The sequence below is a fragment of the Hyla sarda genome, chromosome 1 (assembly GCF_029499605.1).
Source record: "Hyla sarda isolate aHylSar1 chromosome 1, aHylSar1.hap1, whole genome shotgun sequence".
Lineage (NCBI taxonomy): Eukaryota > Metazoa > Chordata > Amphibia > Anura > Hylidae > Hyla > Hyla sarda.
The window spans coordinates 406,609,163-406,633,052 of NC_079189.1; the positions used below are offsets into that span (position 1 = coordinate 406,609,163).

At 45.1% G+C, this 23,890-nt stretch overlaps 1 protein-coding gene across 3 annotated transcripts in view; it reads left to right on the forward strand.

Annotated features, from left to right (window-relative positions):
* The window catches only part of PARP2 (poly(ADP-ribose) polymerase 2), a 148,601-nt gene that overhangs the window by 76,424 nt on the left and 48,287 nt on the right, over positions 1-23,890 (forward strand). For all 3 annotated transcript variants that reach the window (XM_056528578.1, XM_056528577.1, XM_056528579.1), the window contains exon 7: positions 9,173-9,223. In XM_056528578.1, the coding sequence (XP_056384553.1) occupies positions 9,173-9,223 (51 nt within the window). The remainder of the gene's footprint in view (positions 1-9,172; positions 9,224-23,890) is intronic.

The following is a 23,890-nucleotide window of genomic DNA, read 5'->3' on the forward strand; positions in this document are numbered from 1 at the left end:
CACGCCCCCTCATCTCCGCCCGCACGTCTGCAGAGCAGGGGAGAGAAGACACATACACAGCTTCTCATCTCCCCTGCTCTGCTTCCGAGGATACAGTTTTTTATTGTCGGAGGCGGCAGAGTATGGAGCGGGCAGGAGTTGGCAGCCCGCTCCATACAGACTGCAGATCGCCACCGCACTTGTCAGGTCCGGCCCTGCTTGCCCGAAGCCGGGCTAAGGGCCGGACAAATTCACCTGCCCGGCGCCCAAAACTGCTAGTCCCGGGCGTCAGGCGATAGGAATTCCACATCCCTGTACTGCATTCAATACCCCATAATGACAATGTAGAAACCAACTTTTAGCAAAGCCTTTTGCATGGACTTAAGTATTCGTACCTTTTGATTTGACACTGGGGGATCCTCATTTATAATCTCCTCTGGGATGTTTCTACACCTCAGTTGAAGTCACCTGTTCTAAGTTTAGTTGATAGGACATGATTTGGAAAGAGACACCCCTGTCTATATAAGGTCTTACAGCTGACAATACATATCATAGCAAAGAACAGGTCATGAGAAAAAACTACCCATAGAGCTCAGAGACAGAATTGTATGGATTTACATACCTGAAGAAGGGCACAAAAATGATTTTAGCTTTCCTGAAAGTTCCCAAGAGCACAGTGGCCTTCATAATCTTTAAATGGAAGAAGTTTGAAACAACCAGGACTCTTCTTAGAGCAGGCTGCCCCACCACACTAAGGAAAGAAGACTTAGATGTGACCAAAGACCTAATGGTCACTCTGGCTGATCTCCAAAGATATGTGCAGATAAGAGAAGCTTCCAGAAGGTCAACCATCCAGCGATCTGGGCTTTATGGCAGATTTGCCAGAATGAGGCCTCTCCTCATAAAAAAAACAAAAAAAAAAAACACAAAAGCCTACCTGGAGTTAGCAAAAAAAAAAAAAAAAACACTTCAAGGTGACTGACTGACAGAAACAAGATTCTCTGGTCTGTTTTGAAACCAAGATTTTTTTTTTTTTTTTAGTTTTTGGCCTAAATTCTGAACATCATGTTTGGAGGAAACCAAGCATATTACTCATTACCTGCCCCAATACCAACCCTACAGTGAAGCATGGTGGGGGCAGCATCATGTTGTGTGGATGTTATTCAGTGGCTGGAACAGGGAGACTGTTTAGAACTGCTTTGGACCTCAGACTGGGCTGAAGATTCACTTTCCAACAAGACAATGACCCCAAACACACTGCCAAGACGACATAGGAGCCATATAGGGCCATCTCTTTGAAGGTTGAAACTTTATTGTGCTTCATCTTTAGAAGAGGCTTCCTTTTAGGACAACAGCCATGCAAACCAATTTGATGCAGTGTGCGGCGTATGGTCTGGGCACTGACAGGCTGACCTCCCACCCCTCCAACCTCTGCAGCAATGCTGGCAGCAGTCATACGTTTATTTTCCAAAGGTAACCTCGATATAAAGCCTAAAACCTGCACACAACTTCTCTGGTCGACCATGGTGATGCCTGTTCTGACTAAAACCTGTTCTGTGAAATTTCTGTATGGTCTTGCCCACCATGCCACAGTACAGTTTAGGCCATCTTCATTTTCAGATCCTCAGTGAGTTCTTTGCCATGAGGTGCCATATTGAACTTCCAGTGACCAGTATTAGAGTGTGTGAGAGAGCAATAACACCAAATTTGACACTTGTTCCCCATTCACACCAGAGACCTTGTAACCCTAACAAGTCACATGACACCAGGGAGTAAAAAAAAAATAGTTAATTGGGCCCGATTTGGGCATTTCTACTTAGGGGTGCATTCACTCTTTTTGTCAAGGTTTAGACATTAAAGGGGTACTCTGCCCCTAGAAATCTTATCCCCTATCCTTTGGATAGGGGATAAGATGTCTGATCGTGGGGGTCCCTCCCACGATCTTTTTTGCGGCACCGCAGTCGAGTGCACAGAGCGAACTTGGCTCTGTGCCTGATGACCAGCTGCGGCGCTGACGTCACGTGACAGCTGCTATTGATGTGTGTGGCCATGATGTCACGAGCTTCCGGTGCTGCAGCCAGCGTTCTAAATGAACAGGGAGATTGCGAGGGGTCCCAGCGGCAGACCCCCGCGATCAGACATCTTATCCCCTATCATTTGGATAGGGGATAAGATGTCTAGGGATGGAGTACCACTTGAATGGCTGTGTTGTTATATTGAGGAGACACAACATTAAACAATGTTATACAGGCTGTACACTCACTACTTTAAATTATAGTAGAGATCATCCAGCAGCCCTCCCCTGGCTCCCCCTGGGTTGGCGCCCATCTGAGGCTTATCTCCCTTATCTTTCCCAAATCCTTTTACCTGTCTGGGACTCTTTTTTTTTTTTTTTTTTTTGCCACTGCGGATCTTTCCACGCCTTGGGCCCTCTCACTCCCCTGTTTAGCAACCCTGCTTTGGTGCTTGACTCTGAAGTGGTATCTCTTCTGGCTTGTCCCTGCTGATTCTCGCCCCCCCCCCCCCCCCCCCCCCATTTATGCTCTGTTACCCAAGAATCCGCCCTGGCCCCTCTAGACTCCTTTTTTTATTTTATTTTTATTTTTTGTTTCTGCTCCCCAAGGGGGATTGTTCACATACGAGAAGATCCGATCTCATCTCTCCCCCTCAGATTCATCGGCCATTAACGGTGTTAGAACAATTGTGCACTCTTGCTACGCCACCATCCCACACTATTTCCTTGGTCTACGGAGTGCTGAGGGGTCTAGCGGAGGTGCTGCTTAAGCATACCTATTTACTCAAATGGGAAACTGATCTTGGGGCGAGAGTTCTCAGAGTTGGAGGTTTCCAGGATGTTTATCTTTTCACATAAGGCCTCCCTCTCCTCTAGAATCCAGGAGTGGAACTTTAAGATAGTCTCCAGATGGTACAGGTGCCTGGACCGTATACTTGCTATATTCCCATCTGCCTCAGCAACTTGTTGGTACTTGGGACTGCCTGCTTCTCCTTATTTTCTGGGAGGCTGTCTTTGCACTTTAGAACAGAGTCTCCTCGAGCTCCTTTCCTCCTGGCCCCGATTCGGCTCTTCTCTCTCTTTTTCCTGGGTCCTTGCGAAGAAAAGCCTCCTGAGACATTTCCTGGGAGCCGCCAAAGCTGTTATACGCCGGCACTGGAAGTCTACGGCGTCTAAGGTGGAGTTTGTGAAGATCTTGAATCTGGTCCGTAGGATGGAGGAGATGGTGGCATTAATGATTAGACTGATCGCTTCACAGCCTTGTGGGCTCCCAGGGACAGTTTTTGTGAAACGCCTGACTTTTTGGCATGGCTCTGTTGAGCTGACTGTTTTTGCACATTGTGAGACCTTCCTTCTCTCCTTCCTCGTTTTTTTCCTCCCCCTCTTTTTTTGTCCCGCTCCTTCTACCCCCCTTTCCCCGTTGCTCCCTTCTTGCTCTTTTTCCATTCTCTCAATCATTTTTGGTTTCTTTTTTGTCTGTGGGCTTGCGCCCTTTCTTTGTGTTTTACTGCGAGACTTGGTGTTTTATCTGACCCCTGGGGGACTACATGTTTTGGGCTCCCTCATCTCCTTTCTGAGTCTGTTGGGAACTGTGTAATTTACCTGCTACGGTCCTTTCATATTTTCCTGCAGACGGTGATGCCATTCTTCGGACCCTGCAAGGTCTTTATTTCCAGTTGTGATTTCTGCCTTGACACTGGTCGATAAAGTCTCATGGTTATGCTGTTTTTGCTTTGTTATGCATAAACCTTGTGACAGATACTATTATTATAAACTTTCTTTCAGAGAGTAAGACGACTCTGGTTTGTCTTGCTGTTTTCGAAGATAAGATATTCTAAGGCCCTTTTCACATGAATTTGTGGGGATAGGTCTGTAATATTGATCTGAAATGTGTTAGTATTACAGAAGAAATACCATCAGAATTGCATCCCTCTGTAAGGTAAATGTTAATTAGCTGTCTTCTAGACAGTAAATTAAGTTGCACTTTGAAAAGCAATGCAAAATAGACAAGTACTAATGAAATATGAATCAGAAAAATCATATTTAATCCCTCTCCATAGACATGTAAAAGATATGAAATTAGGACATGCTGCTAGTAGTAGTTGTTATACACTTGTATAATATATGGCCCTGCAAATACCCCATTGAATTAACATTCACTTTGTATTAGGGTCTATGCACACTAAAAGAACTTCCTTCAGCCTGTAGAAACTCCGGGCAGAGATTCCAGTAGTGTCTAGCACTGACTAGATTAGTCAGCACTAGGATTGAACAGACTTTGCCGGTCCCCATAGATGGCAATGTTTTCTGCTCAGTATTCTGCTGAACAAATGAACAACTATGGAATTTCAGCGCTGGAGCTTTCCACTGTGGAAATTTAATGTTGTGTACTCTGAATCTATATCCCATTGACAGCAATGCTGGCCTGGAATTCCATCATGTGCATGAGCACACCTCACGGTCTGCAAAAAAATTGATGTAATATGGGCACACAATCTGACACTGGAACCTTATTTGTAAAAGAGCATGTATATTTTTTGTGCAGATGCAGCCCATTGCCCCACTTCAGTTAAAATTAGTCATAACAAAGTTCTGGACATATTTTCTTTAGCTTTCTTCTGGCAAAATACTTGCTATAAGCTGAATGGGTTAAGATGATGGGTTTCCTACCACATTCAAAACCGAAAGATCAAATTAAGTGTTAGCTGAGCTGGAAAATGTCCCTGAATAGATCAGGACTCAGCTGTGCTCTAGTCTACAGAGCCGGGAGCACAGCTGATGCTGAGCAGTAGATATGTCGTATATAGTGTGTGTGGTATACAATATATACAGGTATCTATAGATAGCTGTATATAGTGCATACAGAAGACTAGATCCACTTACCTCTCTCTCTTCTGTCAGGTCTGTGTAGCTCAGTTCCCTAGTGATGACTTCATTAGGGGGCGGAGCTACAGGCAGGAGCCAGGGTGGTAATTCTGAGGTTCTGTTCATTGTACGTTTTGTGGCAGTTTCTTCTGGGACAGTGAGCTTCCAGTAATTGCTAAACCACAACTCCCAGCATGCCTGGACAGCCAAATATGGGTTCCCCTTATTTAATTCTCAGCCAGATACCAACCAAGCAGCAACAGCCTGACGTTACCAGAGTAGGTGAGGACCATTGTTACTTGCCCTCCCCAGCCAAAATAAAGCCAGCCTGTTACCGCCTAGGCCCAGGAGAGTCATTTTTGACACCCGGGGCCTGTTGGTAACGGCTCTTCCCAGTACCCCTGTGGCGATGGGTACCAGGGTAATATTTGGAGTTTAGTGCCAGCTGTTTTTGGGGCTAATGCTAAGCCCCGGCTTAGTAATGAGTTCCATCTATAAGACTGCTTCGATTACCAAGCCTGAAAACTAAATTTAAAAAAAATAAACGTTGAAAAAATGTTTTCATTTAAAAATTAAACCACCCACAGCCCACAAAAAAGAACTATCAGTAGTTTATGATTAAATACAGTCTATGGTTTAGCCCATTAGGGAAGGCAGAGTTAAACAGTAGGATCCATAACATCGAACATGTGGTTTGTTTTTTACCATATGGAAACAAACGTAATGCATTTTTATTTATTTTTTTGTGCCATTTTTCCAGAAAAGTGTGAAACCACTCTAGCCAAACAGCAGATTGACATAGTGACTGACAGGCTATGTATACACACACACATACATAGCACTGTCCTAAGAAGTGGGGTCTCCTATTCAGGATAGTTATTTTAGGCCCAGAATATAGAGCAGTTACTGAGGGGGAGATTTATTATTGTGGTCTGTGTGCAGACACTTCACAGCCTTAAAGGGGTACTCCGGTGAAAACCTTTTTTCTTTTAAATCAACTGGTGGCAGAAAGTTAAACATATTTGTAAATTACTTCTATTAAGAAATCTTAATCCTTCCTGTACTTATTAGCTGCTGAATACTACAGAGGAAATTCTTTTCTTTTTGGAATGTTCTCTGATGACATCACGAGCACAGTTCTCTCTGCTGACGTTATTATAATAATAATGCTTTATTTATTGTTGTCCTTAGTGGGATTTGAACCCAAGTCCCCAGCACTGCAAGGCAGCAGTGCTAACCACTGAGCCACCATGCTGCCCTTAGCATACATCTGCTATGCATGGTTGCTAAAATGGACAGAGATGTCAGCAGAGAGCACTGTGTTCGTGATGTCATCACTGTTCCAAAAAGAAAGTAATTTCCTTTGTAGCATTCAGCAGCTAATAAGTACTGGAAGGATTAAGATTTTTTAATAGAAGTAATTTACAAATATGTTTAACTTTCTGCCACCAGTTGATTTAAAAGAAAAAAGGTTTTCACCGGAGTACCCCTTTAAAGGGGTTGTCCAGGAATTGAAAAACTGACATATTTTCTTTCAAAGACCGCTCCCTGCGTGCCTCCACTTTAGGTGTGGTATTACAACTTGGCACCATTCACTTCAATGGAATTGAGCTGCAGAACCACACCCAACTTGGAGACGGACAGGGAGAGGTCTTTTAAAGAAATGAACTTTTTTTTTTTTTTTATTATTATTATTTTTTATTCCTGGATAACCCCTTTAAAAAAGATGCAGTTGTTAAATATTGTCCACTGCATTTCACAGTAATTTTTTGGGCCAAAGTTGTCCATTTTCAAATTTCAGTCAATAAAATGTCAGGAAGCAAATGATAAATCTCCGCCAAAGAGTGTGTGTGTCTCTTACCTGTCCTGGATTACACAGACAACACAATGAGCAATATAATGCCAGAAACTCACTAACTTTAGGGTAACCACAGGTCCTCTTTAGTGAACACTGTATACCTGCTCACGAATTACCCATGTATTTTTAGTTTTTTCTTTTTCATAATGTGCTTGTATGCCTGGTTAGAGGAGATTGCCTAGTGATACATTTACTTGCTACTTGGCGGATATTGGTTATGGTTGGAATAGAATGCACCATCAACATGAGTGAACAAATTTTATTTTTTGTTTGCAATGCCGTTACGGTGTCTCTTGGTTTCCTGAATGAAGAAGCTTGGTGATGTATCACATGTATCAACCCTGAAGTAAAATTTATGACGTGGATTAGGGATCGAACGATTATCGGTTTGGCTGACATTATCGACCGATATTCACGATTTTGGAAGTTATCAGTATATGCAATTACCTTGCCGATGATGCTTGGCGCTTTAAATCAATGAACTGCAGCAGCTTTTGCGGGGCCAGAGACCGCTGCTGCCCGCTTCTCTCCCCCTGGCTGTCCTGAGTCCAACCACCGCCGCTTCCCCCCCCCCCTAACCTGCCGCCGCCGCCCGCTTCTCTCCCCTGCCTGTTCTGCCGGTCCTGAGTCCAACCAACGTCGCCCCCCCCACCCCCCCTTTAACCCGCTGCCGCCTGCTTCTCTCCCCCTGCCAGTCCTGAGTCCAACCACCACCGCTGCCCCATTGCCTCCCCCATCCCCGGTGTTATAATTACCTGTTCCCGGGGTCCGCGCTACTTCTGGCTTCTGTGGCGTTCTGCGCTGTTGCTGTGCGCTGTGCAATGACGAGTGACGTTCTCAACGTGACGTCACCGTCAGTGCGCACAGTGACAGCTCAGGACGCGGCCGGAGCCAGAAGTAGCGCGGACCCCGGGAACAGGTAATTATAAAACCGGGGATGGGGGAGGCAATGGGGCAGTGGCAGTGGTTGGACTCAGGACCGGCAGGGGGAGAGAAGCGGGTGGTGGTGGTCTCTGGCTCTGCAAAAGCCACTGCTGTTCATTGATTTAAAGCGCTCGCTTTAAATCATTGATCTACAGCGGCTTCTGCGGGGCCAGAAACAGTGTATCAAGGTATACCCGCACACACATTTTACCATGGATATTTGGGGGGGGGGGGACAAATAGCCGATAACTTATACCGGAATATCGGTATGTTATCGGCCTGAAAGTTCACAGGTTATAGTTATCGGCCCTTAAAAATCAATATCGGTCAGTCCCTAATGTGGATTTTTGTCTGATTCAACACTATGCAATGCAAAGGGTGAAATCTACAGTACAAAAATATAGGTTCTGATTTCCATTTAAATATTTAGCATAACTCTGAAAAACAAGTGAATGTACAGGTCAATACTGCAGTAATGGTCCTGCAGCTGCTTCTGCTTTGGGCATCAGGACACAAATGACCTTGTCTGAATGTGTCCTGATGCCCGAAGCAGCTGCAGGACTTTCACTGTAGTATTGTCCTGTACATTCAGTAGATCACTCTACAGATCTCTTGCACATAAGCTGTCCCATGATGCATGCAAAAATGATTAAAGTTATGACTACATGTATAAATCAGGATGAACGAGAGCATTTAGCCACTACCAGAGTGTTTAGTACATTTAAGAATATATAAGCCATTTTCTTTCACAATATTTCAAAGTGGGATTATTGTCTGTGGAGCCCTCATGAAAGCTTAACCCCTTGAGTGGCCTTATTCTGCGGCAGCCACATTTTTTTTAATGCTCTGTGGAACAACCCTGCACGGTGTCCTGTGAAAAATGGAGAAGGTTTACATTCTCTGATGGCTTGCATCAGAGGTACTGCTGATCTTGACAATTAACACCTTTGGTTGTGACTTAAGAGCCTAAATAGTTGGGAAGGAGGAGTAGTTTACCTCTGTCATCTGAAGAGCACCCTGGTAATGCAGGGCACTGATGGCTGCCATTGCAGATGGTGGGGGCGCTCTTGAATGGCAGACCAAAATATACTAATATAATGCCTTTAAGTTTTACACCAGTAGGCATAATATACTGCAATTCAAGTATTTTAGAAGGATCAAAAATAAAATTAAAATAAAATGGTGAGGTTCCATAGTTGGGCTTGAACTGTTTTATTTCTCTTACTAAATATTTTTTGTGAAATAAAAATGGATTAACTACACCCTTGTTGTTACTGCTTCCATAAAGACCAAACCTATAAAATTATTACGTCATTTATCCCGCATGGGGTATGCTATTGTGTACCATTCCGGTTGCTTCCGCCTCTCTAGCCAGAAATAGGCTAAGTGGAATAATACATCATGGATGGTTGCAGCACATTATAAATGGCACTTGTATGGCTGTATGGTAAATCATGTCATATACTTTCAGTTTAGTTTGCTTAATACATAAAAATGCATTTAGCATTGACCATTTGTTATGTGTCTCCTAGGCTCATGTTTACAGTGAAGGTGAAGACGTGTACGATGTTATGTTGAACCAGGTGAGAGACATCTGTGTTTTTTTCTTTTTAAATGGGAGTCTGTACTTTGTTTGATTAAATGTTACACTTGGCATGCATTTGCTTTTTGTTTTTTGTTTTTTTTGTTTTGTTTTTATTCCCGTTTATTTTATTTATGAAAAACGCATTCCCTTTCTTTATAGAAGGATAGTAACTTATTAACAATCTGCAATGGTTGGCACTTAAATAGCTTAAGGATAAAATACACTTCAATTCAATTACACAATCAAATTGCATAAAAAAAATTAACTTTGAACAGATTGCAGCATATAAGAAGCTCTTAGCTACCTAACCACATTACAGTAGGGGATATAGTCTTGCATAAGTGACTACCAGTTTTAAAGGAAATATTACATTAAATCCGATTTCATTATAAACCTTTATTTTTTGTGACCTAAAATATCTAAAAAGATTGAATGCTCTGTGTATATTGCTCTTGCCAATCCCAGCGCTGTAGATGAGGCCGTACTTCACTTCCGGCAGATGGAGTCTAACATTGTTCTGTCAAATTTCGTCATTGCAGCTGCCATTAAGCAGTCTATACAGACAATACAGAAAGTTTGTGTCTCCAAAATAGGCATACCAATGAGGTTTAAAAAAACAAAAAAAAAAAAAACATAAAAAAGCTACATACTGAAATCAAACTAATAAAATTAAATATTTATACTTTCCTTTTTAAGCATGAAATAATCTGTATGTGTGCAAAGGGCGGCAATTATTTGTAAATCTGAAGAGCATATCCCATTTCCCAATGGGATAATTCAAATGATCAGATTTGACCAGCTGGACTGTTAATAAGTAGTCTTGGCAATAAACTGTCTGTCTGTCTTTACAAAATTGTTCCCAATGGCTGAAAAAGATATGGGACATTTTCAAAGCCCCATTCAAACTGGAATTCGCTGTGGCTATATTTTAAGTATAAAGTAATGCTGGAGCCATATACTACATTATTCACTCCATTTGGAGAAGAAAAAAAACGCAGACCCATGTGCGTGTTGACATGCGGTTTTACATGAAGTTTTATATACGTTTCTTACACTGTCAAACATGCAAATTAACAACAGGAAGCAATTCGGCAGCATTTTATGACTGAATGCTTCAGGGAACAGGACTGGGAGCTTCAGAAATCAAATATGAAAATTCCATCCCACCAAAGGATGTCCATAAATGTGAAGCACCTCATTCAACAAGTGAGTAACTCCATTGTAATGATTTGTGTTTAAGTATTAATTGTCATGGTTTTGTTTCCATATGTTATGTTTATTTCTTTAATGACTTTTTCATTTTTTTTTTTTTCAGTGGGATATGTTTTGTTAGCCTATTATTGATCTGCTGTTTTTTGTATGCTCTGCAATTAGTGATGTATTTTTTTTCTCTAATTTTCTAATGCAGGTGGAAACCCATCCTGAGCTTTGGGATGCTGCAGCAGAGGGGTACAGTGATCGACAGGCAAGAGAGGACGCATGGACAAGCATCTTCCGCCATCTGTACCCTACCTGGGATGGGCTCACTGCCAAAGAGCAAGGGACTATTGGTAAGAGTCCTCCACATTGATTTTAATAATCATTTTGGTTGTAATTGAAAAAGAGCATTGAGTCAATCACTATTTCTGCTGCTTAGTTAAATGCAATCTGTTGGCTTTCAGGAGCCGTTTTAGGATGGGCATGTACTGTAAGGTGATCACGGCATATACTGCCAGTTCTAAAAATTTTCACGGAAACATACACTTACTGGGCACTTTATTAGGTACACCCATTCAATTGCTTGTTAACACAAATAGCTAACCAGCCAATCACATGGCAGAAACTCAGTGCAATTAGGCATGAAGATGTGGGTAAGACAAATTGCTGAAGTTCATACTGCAGTTCATACTGCATCAGAATAAGTAAGAAAGTGACTTTGAACTAGACATGGTCATTAGTGCCCAACGGGCTGGTTCGAGTATTTCTGAAACTGCTGATCTACTGGGATTTTCACTCACAACCATCTCTAGAATTTACGGGAATGGTCTGAAAAAGAGAAAATATCCAGTGAGCAGCAGTTGGGTGGACAAAAATACATTAACCCCTTAACCCCTTAAGGACTCAGGGTTTTTCCGTTTTTGCACTTTCGTTTTTTCCTCCTTACCTTTTAAAAATCATAACCCTTTCAATTTTCCACCTAAAAATCCATATTATGGCTTATTTTTTGCGTCGCCAATTCTACTTTGCAGTGACATTAGTCATTTTACCCAAAAATGCACGGCGAAACGGAAAAAAAAATCATTGTGCGACAAAATCGAAAAAAAAACGCCATTTTGTAACTTTTGGGGGCTTTCGTTTCTACGCAGTGCATATTTCGGTAAAAATTACACCTTATCATTATTCTGTAGGTCCATACGGTTAAAATGATACCCTACTTATATAGGTTTGATTTTGTCGCACTTCTGGAAAAAATCATAACTACATGCAGGAAAATTTATACGTTTAAAAATGTCATCTTCTGACCCCTATAACTTTTTTATTTTTCCACGTACGGGGCGGTGTGAGGACTCATTTTTTGCGCCGTGATCTGAAGTTTTTATCGGTATGATTTTTGTTTTGATCGGACTTTTTGATCACTTTTTATTCATTTTTTAATGATATAAAAAGTGACCAAAATACGCTTTTTTGGACTTTGGAATTTTTTTGCGCGTACGCCATTGACCGTACGGCTTAATTAATGATATATTTTTATAGTTCGGACATTTACGCACGCGGCGATACCACATATGTTTATTTTTTATTTTTTTTACACTGTTTTATTTTTTTTATGGGAAAAGGGGGGTGATTCAAACTTTTATTAGGGAAGGGGTTAAATGACCTTTATTAACACTTTTTTTTAACATTTTTTTTGCAGTGTTATAGGTCCCATAGGGACCTATAACACTGCACACACTGATCTCTAATGCTGATCACTGGCGTGCATTAACACGCCTGTGATCAGCATTATCGGCGCTTGACTGCTCCTGCCTGGATCTCAGGCACGGAGCAGTCATTCGTCGATCGGACACCGGGGAGGCAGGTAAGAGCCCTCCCGGTGTCCGATCAGCTGTTCGGGACGCCGCGATTTCACCGCGGCGGTCCCGAACAGCCCGACTGAGCAGCCGGGTCACTTTCACTTTCACTTTAGAAGCGGCGGTCAGCTTTGACCGCCGCTTCTAAAGGGTTAATACCGCACATCGCCGCGATCGGCGATGTGTGGTATTAGCCGCGGGTCCCGGCCGTTGATTAGCGCCGGGACCCACGCGATATGATGCGGGATCGCGGCGCGATCCCGCTTCATATCGCGGGAGCCGGCGCAGGACGTAAATATACGTCCTGCGTCGTTAAGGGGTTAAGGACGCAGGGTTTTTCGGTTTTTGCACTTTCGTTTTTTTCCTCCTCACCTTTTAAAAATCATAACCCTTTCAATTTTGCACCTAAAAATCCATATTATGGCTTATTTTTTGCACCACCAATTCTACTTTGCAGTGACATCAGTCATTTTACCCAAAAATCTACAGCGAAACGGAAAAGAAAATCATTGTGTGACAAAATTGAAGAAAAAACGCCATTTTGTAACTTTTGTGGGCTTCTGTTTCTGCGCAGTACATTTTTCAGTAAGAATGACACCTGATCTTTATTCTGTAGGTCCATACGATTAAAATGATACCCTACTTATATAGGTTTGATTTTGTCGCACTTCTGGAAAAAATCATAACTACATGCACGGAAATGTATACGTTTAAAATTCTCATCTTCTGACCCCTATAACTTTTTTATATTTCTGCAAATGGGGCGGTATGATGGCTCATTTTTTGCGCCGTGATCTGAAGTTTTTAGCGGTACCATTTTTGTATTGATCGGACTTTTTGATCGCTTTTTATTTATTTTTTTCATGATATAAAAAGCGACCAAAAATACGTTATTTTGGACTTTGGAATTTTTTTGCGTGTACGCCAGGTTTAATTAATGATATATTTTTATAGTTCGGACATTAACGCACGCGGCGATACCACATATGTTTATATTTATTTTTTATTTACATGGGTTTTTTTTTTTTTTTTATGGGAAAAGGGGGGTGATTTGAACTTTTATTAAGGAAAGGGTGAAATCATATTTATTAACTTTTTTTTTCCCTCTATCGGCTCCATTGGGTGTATGCTGCTGTCTCTAGGAGGTGTGACACTATGGTAATAAAAAGTCTGCTCCTCCCAGCAGGATATACCCACCTTCGGTCCCTGAGCTAATCAGTTTAAGCTTAGTGTCTGACGGAGGTGGACATGATCTGGAATTCTCCAGACCAGGTCTTCTGATTTTTTGTTTTCCTAGTATAGGGACGTGTTAGTTTTTAATTCCTTTTTCTTTCCTGTTTTCAGGTGGGGACTCAGGGACTCCGATTCCCTGTTTCCCCATTGCGAGTAAGGGGGCACAGACATTGCGTATATGCGCTGTTCACCCCCCCCTCGCCAACGGTCAGCGCCTGGGTTGGTACCTCATGGGTCCGGGTCCCCCTATTTCCCTGCTCGCCTCGCTCACGCATAGCAGCCAGGCGTGATGCAGGTAACTAAAGCTGACTGAAGACTTCACTGAAGACTCCATTAGGTAAGTTCTTCTGACTGAGGTAAGTACTTTCCCCCCTTTTCTCCTTAGGTACGGACTTGCAACCTCTGGAGACCCCCTGTTTTTGGCCCACCTTTCAGGTTATGGGGCTGGCTTTACAGGGGCTGGACTTTTATTCTGAGGGAGCAGTGGCATCTTAGGGGGCATGTCATCGATGTTTTACATTGGGCACTTCACTGTGTGTGTGTGGTTACTTGCGGCTATGTCCGCAGCGCCTTATATGCGGCTGACAGCCGCGGTGCTGGTACGGGCCGGACGCTCTCAGCGCCGGCTTACTTTCACTTTCTCCGGCAGTCTCTGCCGGCGTATAGGCCGCCCGCTCTATTTCCCCGAGCGCATATGCGGCTGACGTGCGCTCAGGACAAGGAATGGGCGCCATTACAGCTTCTTCTCGGCCAGTCTATAGCTCCGCCCACAGGGCTGTCGGAGCTCTTCAGAGGCGCGAAGTAGCCTCCAATCAGCGCCGTGGGCGCGATTTTCGGTTAGAAGGGGCCAATTTGTTAGTGCCTCTGCTTCAGGCACGCCCCTCTCTCTATTGGTTAGCCTGTTTCTTACACTCTAGCTGCACGGAGCTGAGTTGTCCTCACTGCAGCTGCCAGGGGACACAGACTAGGGTGAGAAAGTTCCTGTCTCTTTTCTCATTATGTCCGTACCCAGAGCTGTTCCTCCCTCTAAACAGAAACCTGGTACTTAAGTGACTTATTTTGTCTGTAAGCACTGTAATACTAAGATGCCTGGCTCTACTGAGCCCACTTGCCCTGCCTCCTCCCCTGGTACCCCCTGATGCCCTTTCGGTTCCGGTGGATTCAGCCGCTCCACCAGCCTGGGTTTCTTCCCTGACCCAGTATATGGCTGACTTGACCCAAGTCTCCCGTTCGGTGGCTGAGGCCTCCCAGGAAGTGGTGTCTGCCTTGAAGGGGTCTTCCTTGCGCAGGGCCTCTGAGAGGGCCCGCAACTAGTCTCCACATACTTCACGCTCTCACAAGTGTACTAGGGGTGCCTCGTCTGACTCTTCCATTGAGTCTTCGGATAGACGTGGGCGTTCCCCTCGTGGGTCCCACCCCCTGTCATCTGGGCACAAACGTCGCTCCTCCAGAGGACGTTCTCGGACGTTCACGCCTGAGCCGCGTACCCAGTCAGGGTCGCCCCCCTCCAGGACTGCCTCTACTCTTTCACATTCTCCTGGTGAACTGGCGGAAGAGGCTTCCGAGCCGGCATTTGACTCAGAGGACCGAGCGGGTTCAGTTGTACCGGTGAACTCATTGGTGACAGCCATAAGAGACACCTTTCACTTAGAGGACCCAGGATCTTTGAATGTCACTCCAGGAGTATTCTTTCATCGTGCTAAGCCAGCACCTCAAAGGTTCAGCTCTCACGCTGACTTTGACGACATTCTGGAATCTGCATGGAAACATCCAGACAAGAGGTTCCCGGGAATCAAGACGATTCAAGAACGTTATCCATTTGACAAGGACTTTGTCACTAAGGTGGTTTCCCCTCCCTCAGGGGATCCACCAATCTCCCGGATCTCTAAGGCGACTACACTGCCACTGGCAGATGCCGCTGCCTTCAAGGATTCCACGGACAAGAAGGTAGAATCCATAGCGAAGTTTGCCTCTGAAGCAGCTGGCTCTTCTCTTCTTCCCATATTTGCCTCTACATGGGTGTCCAAGGCCCTGTCGGAGTGGTGCCAAAAGCTCCATCAGGATATCTTAGTGGGATCCCCCCCAGACGATCTATCTCCTCCGGCTCTCCAATGCTCTAAAGCTGGGGACTTCCTGTGCGCAGCTTCCATGCAGTCAGCCCATTGTTCTGCCTTTGCTGTGGGTCACCTAGCGGCTCTCTGCAGCTCTATGTGGCTTAAAGCTTGGAATGCGGATGCCGCTTCCAAAAGGTCTCTCACTGAGCTTCCTTTTAAGGGTGGCCGTCTTTTTGGCAAGCGCCTTGATGAGATTATCTCTGAGGCGACGGGAGGTAAGAGTTCCTTGTTGCCTCAAAATAAGGCTCGCCCTACTTCCCAAAGGAAGTCCCCTTCCTTTTGGACCTTTGACTCCAGCAAAGGGTCCGGGCAGGTGCCTTCGCGGGACAAGAAGGCTCCCTCGTTCTGGGCGCGCCCGTCTTGGAAGTCTGACTCCAACCGGTCCGGCCGTTTTGCGCCCAAATGCATGAAGTGAGGCCCCCACCCGTGGTTTTTTCTCGAGTGGGAGGTTGTCGCTTACTTTTTCGAGACATCTGGACCTCACACATTCAGGACTCTTTGGTCAGGGACGTGGTGTCAAACGGTTACCGAATCGAATTTGCCTCCCTCTGAGGGATCGTTTTTTTCGATATACGGGAACGATAACCCCCTGGAGAAGCAAAGACTGGAGAGCCTCTCGAAATTGCTTCGCCAGAGAAGGAGACCGGGGGGGTCTCCTTCTCTGGCGAAGCAATTTCGAGAGGCTCTCCAGTCTTTGCTTCTCCAGGGGGTTATCGTTCCCGTTCCTCCAGGGGAACGGTTTCGGGTTTTCTATTCCAATCTTTTTGTGGTTCCCAAGAAGGACGGTTCTGTGCGGCCAATCCTAGACCTCAAGCGTCTCAACCGTCCTCTTCTTATCCACCACTTCCGAATGGAATCTCTCCGTTCGGTGGTGGCGTCCCTGGAACAAGGGGACATCAAGGATGCCTACCTCCATGTGCCAATATTTCCAGGCCATCATCGGTACCTCCGCTTTGCGGTTCCGAAGGGCATTTTCAATTCGTAGCCCTCCCCTTTGGTCTGGCCACGGCTCCTCGGGTCTTTACCAAGATCCTTGCGCCAGTGATGGGCCTGTTACGGTCGAGGGGAGTCTCGGTGATACCCTACCTGGCCGACCTTCTCATCAAGGCTCCAACCAGAGCCCAGACTCTGCAGAATGTGGGCGTCACTCTCCACACTCTGGATCGCTTCGAGTGGATGGTCAACCGGGACAAGTCAGTCCTCTGTCCTACCCAGTCTCTAATCTTCTTGGGACTTCGCTTCGAGACTGCCTCTGCCAGAATTTGCCTCCCGCCGGACAAACGTCTGGCGCTTCTGTTGGGGGTCCGCTCCCTTCGGACCCAGGTCTCGGTCCCCATCCGCACTTGTATGGAAGTCCTGGGTCGGAGGGTGGCAACTATGGAGGCCGTACCCTTTGCCCAGTTTAATTACCGCCCCCTTCAACTGGTGATTCTCTCTCGATGGGACAGGTCTCCTCTGTCCCTTGATCGTCAGATTGTTCTCCCTCGCAGGGTCCGTCAGTCTCTGCTCTGGTGGCTCCGCTTCCCCCTTCTTCTCCAAGGGCGGTCATTTCTTCCCCTTCACTGGCAGGTTGTTACAACGGATGCCAGCCTGTCGTGCTGGGGCGGTGTGTTCAGGGATTGGACAGTTCAGGGACTCTGGTCTCCCCAGGAGACCCTTCTTCCAATAAACATATTGGAATTACGGGCGATTCTTCTTTGTCTTCTTCATTGGGAGTCCCGTCCTGTCCGCGTCCAGTCGGACAACGCCACGTCCGTGGCGTACATAAATCGACAAGGCGGCACTCGCAGCTCAGCAGCCATGGCCGAGGTGACTAAGCTTCTCATCTGGGCGGAAAGCAATGTTCCGGCCATTTCGGCGATTCACATTCTGGGAGTGCTCAACTGGGAAGTGGATTTCCTCAGTCAGTCCTCACCCGACCCCGGCAAGTGGTCTCTACATCAGAGGTCTTCACGCAACTCTGCGACCTCTGGGGCATTCCGGACGTGGACCTCTTTGCGCCCTGACACAATCGGAAGATCCTTCCTTTTGTGCCCAAGTCCCGGGACCCTCAGGCTCTGGCCGTGGACGCCCTAGTGATTCCTTGGGCAGGGTTTGCCCTACCCTATGTGTTTCCTCCCCTTCCCAGGGTTCTGGTAGCTCCAGATTGGCCCCGAAGGTCGTGGTACGCCGACATAGTCAGGCTCCTGGACGACGCTCCACTGCGCCTTCTGCTCTGTCCGGACCTGCTCTCTCAGGGTCCTCTTTGCCACCCCAATTTACAGTCGCTGCATTCGACGGCGAGGCGGTTGAGACCGCGGTTTTGAGGGGCCGCGGGTTCTCTTCCCAAGTCATTCACACCATGCTCATGGCTCGTAAGCCCTCATCCGCAAGAATTTACCACCGTACTTGGCGGTCTTATTTTCGTTGGTGTGAAGCTCAGGACTTATCCCTGTAACCTTCTCGGTTCCCCGTCTTCTCTCCTTTTTGCAGTCGGGTTTGGAACTGGGGTTGTCTCTCAGTTCCCTTAAAGATCAGGTTTCGGCCCTTGCTATTCTTTTCCAGCAGCCCCTGGCTTCTAATTCTCATGTCCAGGCCTTCCTTCAAGGAGTGGCGCATGCTGTTCCTCCTTATCAGTCACCCTCTCCCCCTTGGGACTTGAATTAGGTTCTGAGTGCCCTCCAGGGTGCACCCTTTGAGCCCCTTAGGTGTCTCTCCGCCTCCTTTCTTGGAAAGTGGCGTTTCTTGTTGCTATCACCTCTACCGGAGGGTGTCTGAATTGGCAGCGCTCTCCTGCCGTTCTCCGTTTCTGGTGATCCACCAGGACAAGGTTGTTTTCCGGCCAGATCCTTCCTTTTTGCCTAAGGTGGTTTCTGCCTTTCATCTCAATGAGGACATGGTCCTCCCGTCTTTTTGTCCTGCTCCTTCTCATCCTAATGAGCGCTTACTACACAAGCTGGATGTAGTTCGGGCTGTTCGGTCTTATCCCTCCATCACTTCTTCGTTTCGTCAGTGTGATTGCTTTTTCGTCCTTACGGAAGGTCATAGCAAGGGACAACCTGCTTCCTAGGCCACCATTTCTCGGTGGATTCGGTCTGCCATTTCGGAAGCCAATCGCTGTAAGGGAAAGATTCCTCCTTTCAGGGTTGTGGCTCATTCTACCCGTTCTGTTGGGGCATCCTGGGCTCTCCAGAATAGAGCCTCGACCTCGCAGATTTGCAAGGCGGCTACCTGGTCGTCTTTGCACACTTTCTTGAGGTTCTACCGAGTTCATACTTTCACATTGGCTGATGCTAGTCTGGGTCGTAAAGTGTTGCAGGCGGCAGTGGATCGGCCGTCTGCCTGACTGCGTATCTGCCCACCCAAGGGACGGCTTTGGTACGTCCCACGGTCTGTGTCCCCCAATAGAGCCGAGAGAAAAGGAGATTATTGTTTACTTAACGTAAAATCTCTTTCTCGGAGGATCCATTGGGGGACACAGCTCTCGCCCTTTTTGGGGTTTCCTTTGGTTCTCTGTCCGAGGGTGTGATCAGTTATGTTTTTTTTCTTCTGGTTCTCGGACAGTTTTGGGTTTTCTTTGACCTGTTGGTCTCCTCGTATTGCTCTGGAACTTAAACTGATTAGCTCAGGGCCTGAAGGTGGGAATATCCTGCTGGGAGGAGCCAACTTTTTTTATTACCATAGTGTCACACCTCCTAGAGACAGCAGCATACACCCACAGTCTGTGTCCCCCAATGGATCCTCCGAGAAAGAGATTTTACGGTAAATAAACAAAGATCGCCTTTTAATTTTTTTTTTTTTTTGCAGTGTTAAAGCCCCCATAGGGGCTGATCGGGAGGTGGTCCCGATCAGCCCCACTGAGCAGCCGGGAAGGTTTTACTTTCGTTTAAGAGTTAATAGCGCGCGGCTCCGCGATCGCTGCCGCACGCGATTAGCCCAGGGTCCCGGCTTCAGATACATGCCGGGACCGACCCGATATGACGCGGGGTCACTGTTTAACCCCGCGTTATATCACGGCAGCCGGCCAAGGACGTAAATATACGTCCTTGGTCGTTAAGGGGTTAATGCCAGTTGAACGGGCAGACTGGTGTGAGATGACAGAAAAGTAAACGTAACTAAAAAAAAAAAAAAAAAACTTACAATAACCAATGGATGAGAATACCATCTATGAATGCACAACACGAGGAACCTTGAAGCAGATGGGCTAAGGCAACAGAAGACCACTCCTGTCAGCGAAGAACAAGAAGCTGAGATTTAAATTTGCACGGGTTACTAAATCGGACAAGGACTGGAAAATGCTACCTGATCTAGATTCCAGCTGCGACGTTCAAATGGCAGGGTAGAATTAGGCGTAAACATGAGAGCATGGATCCCTCCCACCTTGTATTAATGGTACAGGCTGGTGGTGGTGTACTGGTGTTGGGGACATTTTCTTGCCATGTTTTTGATCCCTTTGCAATTAAGCATTGTTTAACTCCTTGCCGCATATGGACGTTTATAAACGTCCATATGTGGCTCCCGAGGTATGTCGCGTGCTCAGCAGGTGAGCGTGCATCATACCCGGTGGGTCCCGGTTGCTATGAGCAACCGGGACCCACGGCTAAAGCCGGACATTGCCGATCGGGCTGATGTCCAGCATTAACTCTTTAGATTCGGCAATCAAAGTTGATCGCTGCGTCTAAAGTGAAAGTAAAAGCTTCCCAGCAGCTCAGTCGGGCTGATCGGGAACATCGCAGTAAAATTGCGATGTCCCGATCAGCTAGAACTTAATAGGAGGGTGCCTAACCTACCTCCTGCGTGTCTGATCGGCGATTGATTGCTCCAAGCCTGAAATCCAGGCTTGAGCAATCAACCACCGATAAAACTGATCAATGCATTGCAATGCAATGGTATTGATCAGTGTATTGAATCAATGTACTGCATGTTATAGTCCCCTATGGGAGCTATAACATTCCCATAAAAAAGTGTAAATAAAGATAAACGTGGTATCGGCGCGTGCGGAAATGTCCGAACTATAAAAAATATATAGTTAATTATACTGCACGGTCAATGGCGTACACACAAAAAAATTCCAAAGTCCAAAATAGCGTATTTTTGGTCACTTTTTATACCATAAATAAATGAATAAAAAGTCCGATCAAAACAAAAATGGTACAGATAAAAACTTCAGAGCATGGCGCAAAGAAGTTATAGGGGTCAGAAGAGGACAATTTTAAACATTATAAATTTTCATGCATGTAACTATGATTTTTTTCGTTAGACAAAACAAACCTATAGAAGTAGGGTATCATTTTAATCGTATGGACCTACAGGATAAAGATAAGGTTAGAGATGAGCGAATAAATTAGTTCAGCTTTCAGGTGCTCCGGTGGCTGGAAAAGGTGGATACATTCCTAGGAGAGTCTCTCCTAGGACTGTATCCACCTTTTGTAGCCCACCGGAGCACCTGAAAGCTGAACAAATTTATGCAGGCTAAAGACAGCAAACGCCTAGCCGCAAGGCTCGTGACGAATCAAATCACTGTAACTTTGCTCATCTCTAGATAAGGTGTCCTTTTTACTGAAAAATTTACTGCGTAGAAACGGAAGCCCCCAAAAGTTACAAAATGGTGTTTTTTCTTCCATTTTGTCACACAATGATTTTTTTTTTCTTTCGCCGTGGATTTTTGGGTAAAATGATTGATGTCATTACAAAGTAGAATTGGTGGCACAAAAAATAAGCCATCATATGGATTTTTAGGTGCAGAATTGAAAGGGTTATGATTTTTAAAAGGTAAGAAAATGAAAGGGGTTAAACGAGAGAGCCTACCTGAGTATTGTTGGTGACCATGTCCATCCCTTTATTACTTTAGTGTACTCCTCTTCTGATGACTATTTCCAGCAGGATAATGCACCATTAGGGTCACAAAGCTCACATCTCAAACGGGTTTCTTGAACATAACAAGTTTACTGTTCTCCAATGGCCTTTACTGTCACCAGATCTCAAGCTTATAGAGCACCTCTGTAGTGTGGCGGAATGGGGGCTTTGCAATCATTTATATGCAGCTGACCAATTTGCAGCAACTGTGTGATGCCATCATGTCCATATGGACAAAAATTTTAGGAATATTTCCAGTCACTTGTAGAAAGGTCACCATGAAGAATGAAAAGTTTTATAGACAAGATGCTGGGCACAAAGGGGGGTATTTATCAAAGGATTTATGTGTTTGTGGTTTTTTTTTTCACGTAACTTTGGTGCAATGCTTTGGCACAGTGTATTTTTGCGCCAAAGTTTGGCGCATTCGCTCTACTGTCATTTTTACAACTTTCTTAAAATCACACGGTCCTGTGTGTAATTTTAACTTTAGTCAGTAATTCATCATTTGCGCCAATCGATCATTGGCGCAATTTTGCGCCTTTAGGGCATTTTTTTGGCGCAATTCACCGCCAAGAAATTTTGCACATGGAAAACACACATAGCAATGTCAGAAAATGTAAACAAAGGCAAATTCCAATTTTTAAACGGGGATCAATTTATGTAGGCAGATAAAGCACAAAAAATGTAGCCGACAATAATAAAAATGTAGTGTGTGTGTGTATAGGTAGTACTACTACTCCCAGCATGGAACACACTGTTCCATGATGGGAGTAGTAGTACCTGTACTAATTGACAGATCGCCCGTTGCGATCCTCCTGTATAATGTATAGATGCGGCGGCTGCTCTTCTTTGGTGCCCTGCCCTGACGTATATATACACATATTCATATTTCCCGCAGGGCTGTGATTGGCCAGATGGTTCCAGCCAATCACAGCTCTCTGTGAGAAGTAGGAATATATGTATATATACGGCCGTGCAGGGGACCATAGGAGAGCGGCCGCTGCATCCATACATTATACAGGAGGATCACAGCAGGTGTCAGGAGTGATACCTGCTGTGATCTTTCCATAACTGCAGGTAATACTACTCCCAACATGGAGTACTCTCTGCCTCATGCTGGGAGCTGTAGTACCTGCATTAATAGACAGATAACAGAGGGTGTCAGAAATTACACTCACTGCGATCTGTCTATTAATGCAGATACTACAGCTCCCAGGATGGAGCAGAGTGTGCTGGGAGTAGTAGTACTACCTAAAAAATGTAAAAAATTTAGAAAAAAAAGTGAAACACACACACTTTATTAAAAAAATACTAAAAAGTTGGTTATAAGGCTCCTTTCACACTATGAATTTCTCCGTTTACAAACTTCCGTCACATGTTCCGTCACTACAGCTGCAAAACCCGGCAGTTACAAAACCCCTGACGGCCGTGACTAAATTGCATTGCAGCCTATTGGGTTTTGTAACTGCCCGTTTGCACCCGTATATGCCCGTAATTCATTACGGACGTTATACAGTGACGGGACATCGTGGCGGAAAAATTACTGCATGCAGTAATTTTTCCGCCACGATGTCCCGTCACTGTATAACGCCCGTAATGAATTACGGGCATATACGGGTGCAAACAGGCAGTTACAAAACCCAATAGGCTGCAATGCAATTTAGTCACGGCCGTCAGGGGTTTTGTAACTGCCGGGTTTTGCAGCTGTAGTGACGGAACATGTGACGGAAGTTTGTAAACGGAGAAATTCATAGTGTGAAAGGAGCCAAAAATATATACATTTCGTTTAATAAAATGTTTTCCATCACTGCAGCATCCTTTTTTTTTTTTTTTTTTTTTTTTTTTTTTTAGTACCCTACAAATTTTGGGTACCAAAAGGTGGTGAAAAATGCAATTTCCACACAAATGAAAAAACAACAGATGCAGGACATTGCACTGGCGATTTTTTCAGGCGTTTTTTTTCATGCGTCTTTTTAATCCCTAAAAATCCCTAAAAACAAGTGGAAACTTAGCCAAAGGCAAATTCCACACAAAGGTAAAAACGCCAAAACGCTGGGAAAAACTGTGGCAGTTTTTCAGGCTTTTTTTCTGGTGTTTTTATGCCACAAAAATAGGGCAAAAATCTCAGTGGAGTCCTAGCCTCAGGGTTGAAAATAAAATCCATTTCACATGGTGGCTATAAACCCCACAAAAGAAAATAACTCACGTCACTTGCTGATATACTGCAGGAGGACCTCCGAAATGGCTGCTCTACAGGGTAAAATACGCGTCCTCTGTGGTGGTAAGTTCTGTGTAAAAGGCGCTGTGAACGGCTGATTTCAACATTTGAGCCAAAATTACTAACAACTTGCACCAAATGATAAATTTGGTGCATGTCCACGAAAACCAAAGTGAAAAAAAGGGTAAAAAGAAACTGTCAACAGGCAAAATTGA